Below are 18,356 nucleotides of genomic sequence, written 5' to 3'. Positions count from 1 at the left end.
GACAGGTCTGGCGGCATCGTGTGCAATCGCGACCAGCGACGCTAAGCCGAATCTCCGCACCTCCTATCCTGATTTCGTGGCAGCCTTCCGCCGGGTGTTCCACCATCCCGTGCGGGGCAGAGAGGCGGAGGGGCGGCTGCTCGCTCTGCAGCAGGGAAGGCGTTCGGTCGCTGACTACTCCATCGAGTTCCGGATCCTGGCCGCGCAGAGCGGGTACGACGATCGGGCCCTGTGTGGACTGTTTCGCCGGGGTCTCAACACGCAGCTCAAGGACGAGCTGGCTACTCGCGATCACAGCACCGACTTGGAGGAGCTGATCGACCTCTCCCTCCTGATGGACAATCGCCTGAGGGAACGGGGTCGGGAGCGAGGAGGTGATCGGTACCCGTCTCGACGTCTCCCGTACCGTGAGGAATATCGGGGGTACGGCGAGCACTCCCGGGGCCGGGAGACAGCATCCGCGGAGGAGCCGATGCAGTTGGGCGGCAAAGACGGTGGTGCGGAGGAAGGAAGGCGCCGTCGCCGGGGCCATGCTACACCTGACGGCGCACAACCACCCTCCCGCGCCACAACCAGCTATCCGGGATCGTCTTTCCACGCTCCTCCCGATTACTGTGAGTCACGACCTCGCGCGTCACCCTCCGAGTCTAGGCGAGTCGATAAGCGACCAGGACACCCCAATAGACTCGAGCTCGAGGCGGAGGTATTCGGCGGGTCCCGGTCAAGACGGGTTCGGGCCCTGGTGGACTCGGGAGCAGATGACTGTTTGATGGACACTAATCTCGCGTCCGAACTCGGGTGCTTCTTAGAGGAGTTGGTTGTTGCGAAGCGGGTGCGTGATCTGGATGGGCGTCTCCTGGCGGTGGTAACACATCGAACGGAGCCGCTAAAACTTGTGTTATCCGGTAATCATATTGAGCATCGCCGTTTTTATGTTATGCGGTCCCGGAACGCCCCGATCATCCTCGGATTACCCTGGCTGCAGACGCATACCCGGTGATCTCATGGGCGCGCCCCGCTATCGATAGTTGGAGCGATTATTGCTACCAGCACTGCCTACAGTCAGCCGTCGGGAGGCACGAACGCGTTACTCCTCCCGAGGAGATCTGCCTTGACGGAGTGCCGGAGTGCTATCGGGATCTTAAGGAGGTTTTTAGCGAGGATCGCGCGCGCTCCTTGCCCCCACACCGCCCCTACGATTGCGCGATAGACCTGCAGGCGGGCGCCCCGTTGCCGACCTCGCGGCTGTATCAGGTATCCCGGCCCGAGCGTGAGGCGTTAACAGAATATATAAACAGCTCGCTCGCTGCAGGTCTCATCAGACCATCGCGCTCACCGTTAGGGGCGGGTTTTTTCTTCGTGGGGAAGAAGGATAAGTCCCTACGGCCCTGCGTGGACTATCGGGGGTTGAACAAAATCACTATAAAGAACAAATACCCCTTACCCCTGATAGACTCCGCCTTCGCTCCACTGCAATCTGCCACGGTATTCTCCAAACTCGACTTACGTAGCGCTTACCATCTGGTCCGTATTCGTGAGGGGGACGAGTGGAAAACAGCATTTAAGACCCCCCTGGGCTATTTCGAATATCTTGTGATGCCTTTTGGTCTCACTAACGCACCTGCCGTCTTACAGAACCTCATCAATGACGTGCTCCGGGACATGATCAACATCTTCTGTTTCGTTTATCTTGACGATATTTTAATTTTTTCTCATTCACTGCATGAGCACCGGCGACATGTTCGGCTGGTGCTACAAAGTTTGCTCGAGAACCGGCTCTTCGTCAAGGCAGAAAAGTGTGAGTTCCATGTTCCCGTCATCTCCTTCCTGGGGTTCATTATAGAACAGGGCAAGCTACGGGCGGACCCCATTAAGACGCGTGCGGTCACTAACTGGCCGGTCCCGTCCAACCGCAAGGAACTGCAGCGTTTCTTGGGGTTCGCCAACTTCTATAGACGCTTTATCCGGGGTTACAGCCAGATGGCGCTTCCCCTAACCCGCCTTACCTCGGTCAAGATCCCTTTTAAGTGGGACCCTGCCGCGGATGCGGCGTTCGCTCGTCTTAAGGCGGCGTTCACTAGTCCCCCGGTACTGCAACATCCTGACCCTGACCACCCTTTCGTCGTAGAGGTGGACGCCTCGGATTCAGGGGTGGGTGCGGTGCTGTCCCAACGCTCCCCAGTCGACCAGAAGCTGCACCCCTGCGCCTTCTTCTCCCGTCGACTCAGTGCCGCCGAGTCCAACTATGACGTGGGCAACCGGGAACTGTTGGCTGTGGTGACCGCCTTACAGGAGTGGCGGCACTGGCTCGAGGGGGCTAAGGAACCCTTTACTGTTTACACAGATCATAAGAACCTTGCATATCTCCGCTCCGCAAAAAGACTTAACGCCCGTCAGGCCCGGTGGGCCCTCTTCCTCACCAGGTTCGACTTCGTCCTCACCTACTCCCCCGGGTCTAAGAACACTAAGCCTGACGCCCTTTCCCGGCTCCACGAACCTGCGGGGAGGGACCGTTCCCCGGAGACCATCCTCCCGACCCAGTGCATAGTGGGGGCCGTCCAGTGGGAGGTTGAGCAGCGGATCCAGTCTGCCCTGGTGGGGGTGCAGGTGCCGGCAGGGTGCCCAGCGGGGAGGCTGTTCGTGCCTCCTGCCCTTCGTTCGGAGGTCCTGCAGTGGGGACACGGATCCAAGGTGGCGTGTCATCCCGGGGTGAACCGGACTGTGCAGCTCGTCGCCCAGCGTTTCTGGTGGCCGGAGCTCCGCCGCGACGCGACGGAGTTCGTCAAGGCCTGCACCTCCTGCGCCTGCGGCAAGTCGTCACATCAACCTCCGGCAGGACTGCTCCAGCCGCTGCCCATTCCTCCCCGCCCGTGGTCTCACATCGCTGTGGACTTCGTCACGGGCCTACCGCCTTCCCGGGGCCGGACGGTCGTGCTCACGATCGTGGACCGCTTCTCCAAGGCCGCTCACTTTGTGCCCTTGTCCAGGTTGCCGTCGGCGCTGGAGACCGCCAATCTCCTCATCAGGCACGTCTTCCGTCTCCACGGCATTCCGGCGGACATCGTGTCGGATCGGGGGCCCCAGTTTGTGTCCCGCGTCTGGAAGCGGTTCTGCCGGTCCCTCGGAGCTACGGCCAGCCTGACCTCGGGATACCACCCTCAGTCCAATGGACAGGCTGAGCGCGCCAACCAGGATCTGGGGGCGGCCCTCCGCTGTGTTTGTCTCCACCGTCCGGCATCCTGGGCCGACCACCTGCCCTGGGTGGAATATGCCCACAACACTCTCGTCTCCTCCGCTACAGGCAGGTCGCCGTTCATGACGGCCTACGGTTACCAGCCACCGCTGTTCCCGTCCCAGGAGGGGCAGGTGGAGGTCCCTTCCGTGCAGCACCACCTTAAGCGGGCCCATCACGTGTGGAGGGAGGCCCGGGCTGCGTTGTCCCGCACTGCGTCCCGGAACCGGCAGATCGCTGATCGTCGTCGGCGCCCGGCGCCCTCATATGCGGTGGGAGAGAAGGTGTGGCTGGCTACGAGGGATCTTCGCCTGGCCGGCTCGTCTGCCAAACTGGGGCCCCGATTCGCTGGCCCGTTCGAGGTCGAGGCCGTCATCAGCCCCGTCGCGGTCAGGCTCCGGCTGCCGGCCTCCATGAAGGTCCACCCCGTGTTCCACGTCTCCCTGCTCAAGCCTGTGTCTTCCAGCGCCTTGGCGCCCCCTCCCGCTCCGCCGCCGCCCCCGCGGGTGGTCGACGGGGACCCGGTGTACACGGTTCGTGCCATCCTGGACTCTCGGCGCAGGGGCAAGGGCTTCCAGTACCTGGTCGATTGGGAGGGCTACGGGCCGGAGGAGCGGCAATGGGTGCCTCGCTCCTGGATCCTTGACCCGTCCCTTCTGCGCGACTTCCACACTGCTCATCCGTCCAAACCGGGTAGTCCGCCGGGAGGCGTCCATTGAGGGGGGGGGTACTGTCACGTCGCGTGCTCGCCAGCAGGTGGCGGGTTTTTCCCTCCGCCTGTTCGGCACACCTGCCCGTTATTTCGGGCTGATTACCTGCCTTTATTAGGCGACTCCGGCAGTCATCTCACTGCCGGAGAATTCCTTACCGTGCCATTGCTCTCTATTTGCTATTCTCGTCGCTTGACAATTTCTCGCTGCCCTATTGCCTTACGGCCTCAATCTTCGCGTACTTCATATTGTGATCAAATTGTTATCATCGGTTCTCCTATCTCGGTAGTTCCTCGCCCTTTTTCGTTTCGCGAGCGTTTTCGGTTGTCTTCCTTATTTTTTCCTGGTCCTTATTTGACCAGCGTTTTCTGTTACCGTTTTCCCTGTTCGGGCTCCTTTTGTTCTTTATTAAAACCCCTTTGTTTCTCACAAGATCTTTTCGTTGTCTGCTTTTCCGGGGATCCACCTCGTTTTTTCTGTTGTGCACGAGGCGATTTCTCATCGCCTCGGGCTCAACGTGACAGATTCAGATTCTGATAAAGTCAGGCGGCCCCTGCTTCAACACAATCAGAAAGTGTGACTCACACAGAAAATTGGACAGCCAGAGCGGCTGGTTGTGGTGAACGATAGCCACACATAGCGTGTTGAGAGCCACCAGGCTCAGCACCGTCCAGTAGAAGGTGTGCGTCTTCACCACGCGGCGGATGGAGATGCGCAGGAGACGTTCCTTGCGGCGGAAATACACCGCTGGTCCTCGCCTGCCGCTCCTGAAGCTTTCTCTAGCCATGGGGATGCCTTGAGGGGAGGCAGAAAGGAGTGGCGATGTCCTGCTGCTCAGTTTGAGATGAGGATGGTCACCTGACAAAATTGGCAAGACTTCTACTCACCCACAGAGGAAATTTCCCCATATTGCTCCTCTGCTGGACCCCGATGGGGCGACTCCATGCCTCTCTTTTTTATAGTGGTGGCTCTCTTCAGCACTTCACATGGAGCAGCATCAACACAACCAACAGGTCAGTAAAACACTTTCATCACGAATCAGAATTTTCATGTTTCGCCTTTTCATGTTGTTGCAAACCAACAAACACGATAGAATCTACCTCCATACCACGCTAAATCAAATCGTAAATCCACTTATAAGAACTGAGTCGAACCGTTACGTTTTAAAATCGTCACGTCCTTGAACCGTATCGGACGCCGTATACCGGCAAACGTATTGAATCGTCTTTTGTAGCGAGATGCACACCGCGAGGCAACAACGCTCCGAATTTCACATATCCGTATCACCTGGGAATGTATGAACAGCCTTCAAGCGAAAATTGTCTTCATTTGGAAATTGTGCGTTGATGTACGATAACAGCAAACCTTCCTTGTAATTGTGCATGTAGATGAGTGCGTCAACAGAAAAGTGCCATTGTCCTCACGCCTGGCTAACAAGAAACAACCAGTTGTGGCTCCGCAATTGGGGCAGTGCCCCACAAGAGGCAGCAGATGGCGCCATTGCCCCGATATTTTAATTTACATTTAATACAGAGGAGTGATGCAACTGTATAATTTATTTATTCATTCATATTCCGAACCGCTTGATCCTCACTAGGGTCGCGGCCTGTATAATTCTGTTCTGTTAAATTGTTAACACAATTCGGTTATGATTGAACTCCTATTAACCAGTAACAAGCGAGTGTACAAAAGAAGAATGTGATCAGGACTCCACCTCCTCTTAGTGGTCTATTTAATGATACTTCTTTTTTTTTTTGCATGTAATATCTTCCTCTCCATGAGTGTTCAAGGTTAGCATGACCAATATTTTGTAGGATTTGGCATTTCTATTTATGTAAAAATAAAGGGAGAAAATCCATAAAGTTACTTTATGGTCATTTAATTAGTTAAAGTGATGAATGAGAGCAATGGCAATCAAATTCAATTTCATGAATTAACTAATGAAAAATCACAAGTTGAAATTGATGAGAACAAATTCCAAGATCTCTTTTCGTATATTTCAATTGTCATCATCAGTCGCACAGAAAAAACCCTTGGTAAAAACCATGCAAAACAAGGCACGTAAACACGCATTATCAGAAGATTCAACCCAACCCCAAACAAAAAGACAACTGACATTAAGTAACGCTTTTACGCGTGACACGCTAATGCCAGTATTGTTTTGGCTGAAGGGGAAAAGTTCATTGAAGCTCATTTGCATGACAGTTGAAGGAGACCAAAACAACAATCCTCTGATGGTCACTTAATGATCCAAACAGCTGAATGCCATTTGCTGATCTCTCTCATCGCATTGCATGCTCCGAGACAGTTTGGCAGGCCATGCAAATCCATGTATGACTCATTCTATCCATTGATGATTGGCAATTGGGAAATGAAAAATGAAAATGTGACTCATTATTTTAGTTGTTTTGAAAAAAACAGCTAGATTTTTCACATTTAAAGTCAGATCGAAAATGTGACCATGAGAACCGGGCCACGGAACTGCTTTTTTTTTTTTTTACTTGGTCATGTTTACCTGACCCAAAATTTAGGTGACGGATATGAGTAAAGATACATTAGCTTTAGTCGCAACAAGAAGTCCATTATTACACCGCTTTTCAACGTGCACCCCTTTTCCCCACGATAATGTTCACATTTTAAAGTCCCGATTTCAGTTAGTTCATTTTCCAACGTCTAAATTGTGCAATCTCTTATCTTGATTGATACTTGGTGACCAAATTTCGGGTCACATCAACCCGACCAATTACATTTACACATACGGTCTTGGGAGCTGTTTTTTTATTTTTATTTTTTAACTCAAAAAATTCAACAAAATAATGAGTCCGTCTTTCATTTTTCGATTGTCATTTTTTTGATTGAAAAATGGAAAGAACGAATGATACACAAATCCGTGCACTTGTTTGAAGATGCATTCTCATTCAGTTTCAAGGAGTGTCGACGTGCATGCCAGAGTGCGTGAGATGAGTGCGATTTGACCTTTTCGGAGTTGGATGTGTTTACCATTAGATTTAATCCTTTCTTACCCATCCTCCTCCCTCTATTGCTGAATATACTGCTCAATATTAGCTTAGGGGCTTTTTTCATAGGTCTCTAATCAAACACACACACACACACACACATACATACGCATTGTTTGCTAAAGGTGTGAAATACTCGCCATGCAAAAGCACTTGCATTTCGCTTATTTTTTTCCAGACTGGTGGTCGTCAAGGCAACAGCAGAGCACCACCTATCTTTTCAATCAGAGCTACGAGAGAAATTGCATTCGTTCTCATCATAACAGCTGGTCCCGCGGTCTAACGACGCTCCAAAAGTTCATCCCACGAGTACGTGCACATGTGGCAAATGGCGTGGTGAAGTTGAAGAGGCAGCAAGCAGATAAGAGGAGGGGGTGCTCACCATAAGCGCCGCCTGCGCTCCACTCAGGGAGCCTCCTGAGAGCTGCCAATCAATCAACATTTCATAAAAAGTCTTGCTGCTTCAATCGGGGGGAAAGGTCACAGTCATGTGAGTATAGGCACCCGGCTTCCCACTGGCTAGCGTGCCACGATGAGCGCAAACATTGTGCCGTTGGTGGACTCTTCATGACACGTCACTGCCTTAAACGCCGGCCACTCAGCATGATTGGAAAATTACACTCTTCATTTTCCAATGCAACATGGATTTGACATGTAATACAGAGCGGAATGGCCAAGTCGGAGCGGCTGATGGACGATCATTTTTCATTTGCCGAAAAGGCTGTTCTAATATGTTTGAGTCATTGGTGATGCAACTCTATGTGAGATCAGAAAGAAAAAAAGCGCAAAAATGTTGACTTACCATCCAGGGCAGAGGGTCCAGGATTTTTATTTTCCTCTGCAAGCATTACCTCCTCTGGAAAAGAAGAACCACAAATAAACAGCAGATAAAATGCTCATTTTGAATCTTGAATTTTGAATGTGTTGGTTGGTCCAGGCTGCGGTAATCAACCCCGTTAAACTTCTTTATTATTGTGATGTGGAAGTAAAGGCAACGCCACCTGCTCTGTCGATCCAGGCCCGGTAACCATTGAGCTCTCGCTCAATCTGCTGCTGGCGTCTCAATTTCATGAAGGCCCTGCGGTTCTCCACCCTCTCCCTCTCTTTGGCAAACTCACTGCAAGATCAAAGCCGAAACGGAAGTGTTACTTTTGTTCAAGGAGAAGATACTTTTCACAACCTACAATGGCGCTCACTATTCTTGCGGCTTTTCACGTTTACTTCTGTATGTGGGGTGGAGCATCGATTCATGCACCGTTCACATCCACATGTCTAGTATTTATTATTCATGTACAGTTGGCATATACATTTGTGTTGCTCATTCTGCTCAGTCCCATTGCCTGGGGGTGTACATATGCGCACAATGTTATTATATTATATACCTGTACCACTTGATATTTGGATATAAATATATAGCAGGACACATGAAAGCAAGAAGTGTGCGTACCCAGAGAGGACTCCCAGCACCAAGTTCAAGACAAAGAAGGAACCTATGATGATGAGCGGGATGAAGTAGAGCCAGTTCCAACTGGGACCCAAGGCATCGTCGGCCTAAGGCGGGAAATCAAATCAGAACACAAAATGGGGTTTAGGTTCAGATGGGTGCTGATGCTTTGCGGTTCTGCCTTTTATTTGTGTACCGTATTTTTGATCTAACGCATTTTAAGCAGGTATACTACATTTTCAAGACATCACACAACGAAGACAGTAATGCAAAGGTTTTTATTGCTGAATAAACTTTATTACCACTTTTACTTTTTTTTTTAAAAACTTGTTTTGTTAATGTTCTTTTAAAACATATGGAACGATTTTTATTATTCAAAACACACTCCTCCCCTAAATGTACTAAATTTGAATATAGAGTTGTGCTCATTTTTCAAACCGTGTTGAAATTTGTGAAATATTGGTAATTTTGGGGAAAATATGTCTGATGATGCAATCGCAACCAGATCATTATTTTCTGTATTGCTATTTTGCTTTATGACTGAGCTATTCTGAAATGCCTTGGAGTTTAATTGAAATCAAACTAAACAGTAAATGCGTTTTGCCAGATTAATCACATTTATGATTACAACTAGGGCCCAACTAATTTGTATTTTTAGACTGACCCCAATTCGAGGAAGAATTAAATTCTGATCAACGATTAATCGGACGATTATTTTAAGTTATATAAATGAATAAAATAAATTATTTTTGGCCGTTGATTTACAGGTAGTATTCTTTGCCCTTCAGTATTTGTCGAAGTTACAACACCGAGAATAATGGGGGAAAAAATTGGACGCTTTATTTATTTATTTTTTCTTATTTTTATATCCTTCTATCCATTTTCCAATCCGCTTTGTCCTCACACACCCACACGCACACGCACACGCACACGCACACACACGCGCACACACATTAATACATATATATATACGGTATATATATTTAAATATATACATTTTGCGCTGAAGTCATTATGTTTGTCCTATATTGTCATGTATTAATGTGTCAAAAAAAGCTGCAAGATTTTTGCAGATTTTACAAGAGATAATATCAGTCGATTAAATGGATGGAGGATGGAGTACAGTACTTGCACACACCCGTTCACACAACATCACTTCCGGTCAAACTTTCTTCCTCAATCTGGCGGAGCCAAAGACGGAAATAACAACATGGAAGGAGCGTCCCAGCCTTACATTGTAGAGCACAGTGGTCCATCCCTCCATGGTGATGCACTGGAAGACAGTGAGAACAGCAAACAGGATGTTGTCAAATTGCGTGATGCCATCATTGGGGCCTATCCACATGTCGCTGCAGGTGTATTTGGCCGGACACTGGCGCACACCACATGGGAACTCATATTCAGAAGAATCCACCGTCTCATTTTCTGCAAGGGTGCAAGGTGAAGAGACAAAAAAAATAAAATAATACTCCATTACTGCATGTGACTTGGTTTTGGGAAGTCAACACACCTGCGTTCAAATGCCAAGCTTTGGTGAGATAACACAAAGAAAACAAAAACACATGTGCCCGCATTAAAAGTTCCTATGCTTACTCATATGAAGCTCAGACGTTCTAGTGGGCTTTTCCTGACATTTTTTGTTTTGTTTTGAGCAGAAGCCTGTTTTGGGCTAACACTTCTGACTGCTCTGTTCACAATCCCTCCACAGGTAGGTATAAAGGCAATGCTGAATGCACAATAGTTCGAATATGGCAAAAATAAGAAGCAGGTTTGAATGCACAGGACATCTCTGCCGGTCTGGTTTGATCCAGTCACTCGGTGGATTGTGATGCTATGTGTGCACAACCACACATGCATGATTAGAACAACCTAAAGGGTTATGTAAATATCGGTACTTGAAGGTCAGCATGAAGGCAGCCAAATAGAGCTCCGTCGTCCCTCGTTGGATTTAGGTTGTGCAATGCTGTTTTCAGCTCAAAATTTGAAAATGACTTTTTCGTCTATTCATGCTGATGCATTATTCATGTATTTTCCAGCTACAAATTGCTCCCTTTTGTTTCATTCATTCCATTGGGGAGGGCAAGGCAGAGGATGATTTCTTTTCTCAAATTAGTGCTTGGAAGAAGAAGCATCTTAAATTACAGTAATATCCGGATCTTGAGTACACATTGTTACCTCTCTGTGGGAAATGACTCTTGGAATTATCTGTAACTATGCAGCTAACATGCCTAGCTGATTATAGACCCCCTCACCAGTTCATAAGGCACACCTGAATAAGCATAGGATGGACAGATTCAAGCCCCGAAACGAACTGTGAAGCAGATCTGCTAAATGCACGTCAAGTCTACCGAGGCAGCCCTAGAAAAGAACAACTTTATCAGTTTGACAACAAGCTAAATATTTATTACTTTGGTTTCTAGTGGTTGGTGCTTACATTGTATAGTCCACAGGTTCTCAAACTTTTGATATCTAGGCAGGCACAGTTTTCCTAGTACGTCAATTGGATGGATGGACACATAAGAATTTTAAAAATTGCCTAATTTTACTGAAAACCCCCCAGATGCCTTACATTTGGCTCCAGGAAAAAAAAGCTGGTAATAACATACCTTTTGTCCAACTTTATTAATCCTGGGATGTATCGGATACATCTCAGTCATATTTGCGCGTTTAATTGGCCCATACCTAAGGTCAGGAGAAATCATTGGATGTGTACCAAAGCCTCACCGAGTATTCCAGGCTGCGGGGTGCAGGTGTGGTGCAGTTTGCCGCTGTAAAACTCCAAGCCGATGATGGCGAACATGAGGATCGCAAAAAAGAGAAGCAGGCCGATCTGGAGCAGGGGAACCATGGCCTTCATTATGGACTTCAGGACTATCTGCAGACCTGAGACGAGAGCATAAAACAGTCACAATGCGCACACATTTCAAATTGAGCCTATTGAATTCTTTGTGCTTTACAAACATAATAACGCTCTGTTTTGATTGGCACAGTCAGAGAGCTAATCATTTAACCACAGAGGGAACGTGAGTAGCGTAGTTTATAAATGGATTGGCGGACGAATCTAGCTTTGTCTGGCATAACGGCAAAGCAATTTCCAGAAACTTTAAAGATGATCTTAGAAATGTGAGCTAGTTGCTCAAATTGTGGGCTGTATAGTAATTCAGATGAATGTACCTGATAATGTTACACCCCCCCCCCCCTTGATACTCACTAGGGATGCCCGAAACCAGTTTGAGTGGTCGCAGCACTCGCACCGCCCTCAGAGTCCTCAGATCTACAGAGATGTTCATATGAGCACCTGCTGCAGCCAGAATCCTGATCAACAAAGAGAGAAATGTGGAAAGAGGAACAAAAGGCATGATTGTTGGGATTGAATGCAGGAAGAGCATCGCCTCAAAAGCACACGCAGTGTGTCGGAGGAGGGCTGCAGTGCTCTGATATGGACCACGAGGATGTGAGGTTCTGCAGCCATAAACAACTGGCGGGTTATTTGGGGTTGTTTTTGGCCGTTTCCCCGTGTTTGGGAGGATACGCTGTGGCAAGTGCTAGTTTAGGGCAGAACAATGAAAGCGTCTCCGCAGCGTGATTCCACATGAACCTCATGAACGCAAAGTCACACGTACACACACATAGACAATGAGTCTTTTACGGCTGCACAAAGAAAACTTTCTTTTTTTTTTGGAACCTGTTGTGCATGGGCACATTCTAACAGCATTTGGATTATTTCATCAACCAAATGATTGGTTCTTTGCGTTGGGTCAAATTTCTGGGTTATTTTGCTGAGAATTAAAAAAACAAACTCATAGATCAAATTATGTAACGATTTACATGGCTGATATTGTAACCCAATTCCTGTGTCGATTGCATTGGGTCAAAGTTTCTGAGAATAATGAAATACAGTAGTAGAGTTACACATGCGCGGATCCGAAAAACGTAGACATTCGGCAGCCATGACGGCCAAGTGGTCAAGTTGACGACATAATACAACATAATCATTTTAGCGTTGTGGGATTTCTTACGTTTCTCAAACAGCAATTGAGTCGCTCAGCCACAAAGTAACATATCATAGTTTATAATCTACCATCAATAATTCAAATGTACTCTAAACTGGTTGCAGACTTGATATCAAGATGTGGAATGTTGGGAATGGAAACTAATTTGTGTTAATAGGCAAAAAAACTAAACTTAGCTCGATGCCTGCGAACGCACAGCCACATCTGTCATCAACACATCACTAAGAAGAGATCAAGTGTGACCGTAGTGACGTGATTATTGTGGGGAAATGTGTACAAGAAATAAACAAATGATAGGCCAGAGTGGCGACGCAACTGCTCTTGGTTCCGGCGGGCCGTCACTGGAGATCTTTGTGGCCAGGCACCGATGAAGTAGACTATACGTCATCTAAAAAATGTAGCTGGATCCAGATGATTTTATTGTGTGCAACCACTTGACGAAATAAAATGTGGCTAAATTCACGCAAAAAAAACCCAGTATAGTTAATTATAAAAATTACTTGTAAAAAGATTTGCCTAATGACAGTCAACAATATAAATGCATTACGGAGTCATTTGGAATGAAAATAATTTGAATTCAGATTTTTTTTAACCCTAAGCCTTTTATTCAGGTTGATTTACAGTAATTAAAAAAAGAAAAGACAGGAGGTAGAACGCGTTGGCCTGACATAAGTCAGATGGGGTGGGAAGGACTGAAATAGCTCCTCACCGTCATCATCATTATCATCATCGCCACAAATATAGAAAGGGAATTATCCTCATGAGCTTCACACCTCCAACTATCCTCCCCCCTGTGGAGTTTCCCTCTCAGCCTCATTTGTTCCCAAGCTCTTTATCTCCCTCTCACCCTCCTCTTCTTCTTCTTCATCTTCTACTTGGTCTCGCTTTCCACAACTCTGGTTTGTTGTCAGGTCATCCGGCACTTCCTGCACATCTCTCTTTGCTCGAGTCTTTCTTCACATCATTAGTGTGTCGTGGCTGCTTTTTAGTTGTTAAGGCGACAAAAAGAGAGAAGTTCTAAAAAACCTCACCCTCGCTTGGTTCAGTCAGACAGTGGACGGGTGAATCTCACTCCCAGCATCCACCACCAGCTAATAAAATATGTTATCTTGATGTCCTTTACTAAGCAAATGTTTTTTGTGTATGACTTGTTTGTCCATGTTGGACTGTTGGATATTCAGCGGCAATTAAAACAAAACAAAACAAAAAATATGAGTAGCCTCGCTGTCGCTTGTGCGCAATCATTAAGTATGACAGCTTCGCCGTCTGGAGCTGGAAGTCTGGCAGCAGACAGTGCCACATGTAAATAAGCCAAGGGAGTAAAAACACACGCTTGAACTGGCACAAAGCAATTTGGCTCACATTTTGTGTCCACCCTCCTTTCCTCACTCACAGGCTGTTCGTTTGTTTGCTGGGGGGCTGTGTGTGTGTGTGTGTGTGTGTGTGCGTGTGTGGCGAAATAGCAAGTAAGATCCAACAATGTTTTATCCACAATGAGATGATTACAATAAAATTAAATTGCTGCCTTGTGGTGGTCCCTTCTCACCGAACAGCTATCAGTCTGTATTTTCCCTTACAAGCCACCTCATTAAACACACACACACGTCTGAGAGCCAAAACAACATCTGTAACTGAAATTTTGCGTTTTCAACGATAACAAGACTCAAATGTGCAAAGTTGTCGGTCTAGTTTCGCTCTTACAGGAGAGAAGAATGATTTCGCACGCATTGCCATGTACGATGTCTGAGGACAAACACCTCAGCCTTGTGATCAGAAACACAATTGTTAACTTGGAACCATTTTACATTGCAGACTTGTACAGTGTCTGTATTGGAAAACAAACAGTATGTTTATTATTTTGAATCGTTGTTGAATAATATTCTTTTTTCATTTGGATGGCGTTTCTGGGAGACAACATGCCCGAAAACCTACCGTATTTTCCGCACTAAAAGGCGCACCTAAAAGCCTTCCATTTTCTTAAAAGCTCACAGCACGCCTTAAAATCTGATGCGGCTTGTGTATGGTCATTACGGTAATGTGTCAACCCCAAAATGGCTCCTTGCTAGAAACACGCAGAGTTCAAACTTAAGGCGATCGGTTTCGCAGTTGAACACGGAAATAGAGCAGCGGCAAGAGAGTTTAACGTTAATGAGTCAATGTTCTAACTTGCTGTTGGTTAAGTGAACTGTGTCGCTGCATTATTAAATAGGTTTTACTGACATCTGATCGTCGCTAAATAAATCAGGGTGTAGTGTAGTGTTCTGTTGGCATTTCCTTGAGTACATCTAGTGGATGTATTGTAGATTGCATCTTATAATGCGGTGCGTCCAATATATGAAAAAAAAAATACAAAATAGGCCATTCATTGAAGGTGTGCCTCATAATCCAGTGCAATTTTTAGTGTGACAAATACAGTACCACTTATTGCAAACAGGTATATATTTTGATGGAAATGTATATATTTTAGGCTCACATAGGGGGTCCTCACTTATGAGTCATTCGAGTTAAAATAGTATAAATAATATCTATTCAAGAGACTTTTCCATGCTATGACAACGTGGCACTTTTAGTGCCATCTTGAAGCCCCTGCACACATGCTGGCTGTCACATTAAACTTTTCCCCTGCCTCGCTCTTCCTCCTCCTCCTCATCCAAGAACCAGATTATTCATGACTACCAGGTTCACTGATCCATATGAAATTTGGGGGACGGACGGATCATGAACGGATGCGAAAAAGTCTCAAAAACTAACAACTGAAATTGAACAGGAAGTCGGCCATTTTGCAAGCAGCCACCTTGGCAGCTTTTCGGTTAGCTCATTATTTCATGTTGTCGTGCCAAATTTGATGTGTTGAGTTTAATGAACACGAAAGCAATTAAGCGGAGACAAAAACAAAAACAAAAAACGCTCATTGTATTTTCATGACCTTTAGATTTTTAATGCCATCGCTTTTTCAGCGGTCTCTCGTAGACATTTGTGTGAAAAGTTTCGGTCATCAAGCGGGGATCTTCGTGAGTTCCACTAGGCTGTCCACTAATCAGTTCATCCTGGGGTGTAAGTGGATTTGTGGGTCAAACCCAAATTAATTTCCTCTCAGCCTATTACGTTTCCAAAGCACTTAAAAAAAATAAAATAATGTAATATAGTTTATTAATTTGTTCCAGGTCAAACTATCACCATCATAAACCTTTGCTAATGGTACAAGTTTATTATGTACTATATTGCACTTGCACTATATTTCCCATTGGTCAAGATTGACTAAATGCTACAAATGTATGAGTCACATCAGCAGTGCTGTAGTAGTAACAAAAATACATTTCGTCAAAGCATAATGGATGCATTACGATTGTTATAATTACATCCATAATGTATAGACATTCCATGTCTATACATTCCAAGTCCATCCTGCACTGGATAATATTGATGGTTTCTATAATTGCAAAGTGATAGTTGGCGGTACTAAGAGGTGGATTGGGTTAGATATGTCCCTACTGAAGGCCAAATACACAGACCACCACTGAGTAAGTCGATAAAACTCAATATGAATGAAATGCATTCCAGTTTTATGTGGCACATGGTGCTCATAACAACTTCTCTGCAAAATTTAAGCATAACTTTGGTGTGTCATAAAACCCTTTGTTGTGGACAATTAATGTGAGCACTTATAACTCTGATTCGTTAAGCAACCCTGAGATGGTTCTGCTGTAAATTAATTTCTAAAGTCACAAAAAACTTTACACTGCTATTTTTCACAAAATCCCATGAGACCTCAGTACTGCAAGCATCAGATTATTAACACTGTGGGCTCTTAATTTGTGCCAGTACAAGCCTACAGTTAGGAACGGATGTCTCTGCCGTTGTGGGTGTGAACACAGCTAGCTAGCTAAAGGAACAATGGAAGCGTTTTTTCCCCCCTCATTCCTTTTAAAACAGGAGAGGCGCCCAGTCTTTGACATAGTGAAAACAGAAAATGACTCAACGGAGATCACGCTAGAGTCCAGCCCTGGGGTGATTTTAAAAATATAATAAAGATGACAATATTGCGTTCAATATGTCGATTTCTACAAAGAATGATTGGGTTCATCATACAGTCCAGCACACACATTTGCAGAGCTCAGACTATCTGCCTGCACCTCAATCAAATTTAATTAATAATAATAATAATACATTTTATTTATAAGCGCCTTTCAAGACACCCAAGGACTACTTTACAATAACAAAAAACACCAAACAATACAATCCTGTTGCACCACCTGCACCACAACTGAGATCTGCTTCCAGCAGGCGTATTTGGTAAGTTAGTAAGTTCAGCCATGCTGGGGGTATGTAAAAGAAAACGCCTTCAGTCCAATGGCACACACAGCATGGCGTAGTGCAGCATAGAAAACAAGATGCTCCAGTTTGTATGCCTGTTCGTAGATCCATTGTCTATGAATATAGAGCCTGTGTCTCACTTTTTCGTTGACTTTAAGACGAGGCTGTTGGGACTGTTAAGACGCATGTTAAAAGAGAAGATGATTACAGACCATAAGTTATGTGAAGTTACGTTCAAGAAAACTGTGTGGGTTTGATATCCCTGCTCGTCAGCTAATACTGTAAAGGTCAGAAAGGAGGAAAAAAAGGGTCGGATTGCATCAGGAAGTGACTCCCCGTCGTGACCCCTGAAGGACAAGCCCAAAGTCACAAGAACATCAAAGAAAGATTTAAACAATATACCTAATTATATTAAGTCAAGTCAAGTCAACTGTATTTATAGAGCACTTTCAAACTGCCATCGCTGCATACAAAGAGCTGTACATGGAGCGATTTAACATGCACAATAAGCAGTAGGACAAATCTGTAATAAAGGCGGTAGAAAGCACCAAACAGTAAAACCAAGAACAAATCTAAGTCATGCTGAGTCGAATGCCAAAGAATGCAAGTGAGTTTTTGGAGGAGGGTTTTGAAGATGGGCAGCGAGGAGGCTTGCCGAATGTTCAGTGGGAGGTCATTCCAGAGAGAGGGACCAGCAACAGAAATATTAGACAAAAATATGGTTTTTGCATCTCGGAAAAGTTGCTGATTTTGAAATCATGAATAGAATGGAAGGAAAAACAAAAGAGTGACATTGTGTTTATATTTGGGCTGAGTGTTAATTGGGTGAATAATATCTAAAAGTGCAGCTACTGTTGTGGCTGGTGAGCATATTTTAACTCCTCTAAAAATACTGTGGTTGTGAGATAAGATACAGGGTTTTGGCATAGGATAAACCAGCCTTGTGAATCCTCCGAAATGTTCAATTATAGCCGCTGTGACACTATTGGCCCATGGCACAAAGGCGGGGGTGGTGTGTGTCTTGACGGAATAAGAAACTCTTCGTGAAGTCCTACACTTGCAGTGCTTAAGCTCACCCTCAAATAAACGGAAACCATCTTCACAAGTTACATCATTTTTAGAGATGTTATGCAAAACAAATCAGTCCATGTGTCGGCAGGAAACAATAATGCTGAATTAAAAGGAAATACTGTGTTTGACAGCCCTGTGACTGTTACTATTTGAAGAGAAAAAAAAACAACCCTGGATTTTTGTTCAGAAAGCCTTCAGCAAATAAGAGGCATATTGCAATTGAATGTCTATTTGCTTGTAATTTATTAGGATGTAACACTCTAGTGTAATTACTGGGATTCATAACAACCCAAACTGAAGGGACACTTTGGCTTTTGTTGCAATTCATTGATGGAGCTCCAGGTTTTCTTCACAGGTTAGTATTTCATCAAACGTGGCGCATCTTTGTTATTCATCATGAGATATGAGGCATATCTCACCTTGTGCAGTGCGCTTATGTCAGCTTCTATCTGGGAGCTGAATCAGTGAGCGCAAACGCACGCACGTACACACAGTTTCATTCTTAAAATTTTTAAATTATGTTCGGAGGTTAGAACAGATTGATGGCATGTCCAG

The 18,356-nt window shown here is 45.8% G+C and overlaps 1 protein-coding gene across 9 annotated transcripts in view; it reads right to left on the bottom strand.

Annotated features, from left to right (window-relative positions):
- LOC127605360 (voltage-dependent R-type calcium channel subunit alpha-1E-like) overlaps window positions 1-18,356 on the bottom strand; it is a 54,974-nt gene that overhangs the window by 31,997 nt on the left and 4,621 nt on the right. For 6 of the 9 annotated variants that reach the window (XM_052072792.1, XM_052072788.1, XM_052072787.1 and 3 more), the window contains exons 3-11: window positions 11,615-11,718; window positions 11,128-11,286; window positions 9,638-9,828; window positions 8,407-8,510; window positions 7,961-8,076; window positions 7,762-7,815; window positions 7,342-7,383; window positions 4,830-4,922; window positions 4,528-4,737 (exon numbers count right to left, since the gene is read on the bottom strand). In XM_052072792.1, the coding sequence (XP_051928752.1) occupies window positions 4,528-4,737; window positions 4,830-4,922; window positions 7,342-7,383; window positions 7,762-7,815; window positions 7,961-8,076; window positions 8,407-8,510; window positions 9,638-9,828; window positions 11,128-11,286; window positions 11,615-11,718 (1,073 nt within the window). The remainder of the gene's footprint in view (window positions 1-4,527; window positions 4,738-4,829; window positions 4,923-7,341; window positions 7,384-7,761; window positions 7,816-7,960; window positions 8,077-8,406; window positions 8,511-9,637; window positions 9,829-11,127; window positions 11,287-11,614; window positions 11,719-18,356) is intronic. The other 3 variants (XM_052072791.1, XM_052072794.1, XM_052072795.1) reach the window with 1 other exon arrangement.

Source organism: Hippocampus zosterae, chromosome 8 (genome assembly GCF_025434085.1).
Source record: "Hippocampus zosterae strain Florida chromosome 8, ASM2543408v3, whole genome shotgun sequence".
Taxonomy (NCBI): domain Eukaryota; kingdom Metazoa; phylum Chordata; class Actinopteri; order Syngnathiformes; family Syngnathidae; genus Hippocampus; species Hippocampus zosterae.
This window is presented reverse-complemented; position numbering and strand designations above follow the sequence as displayed.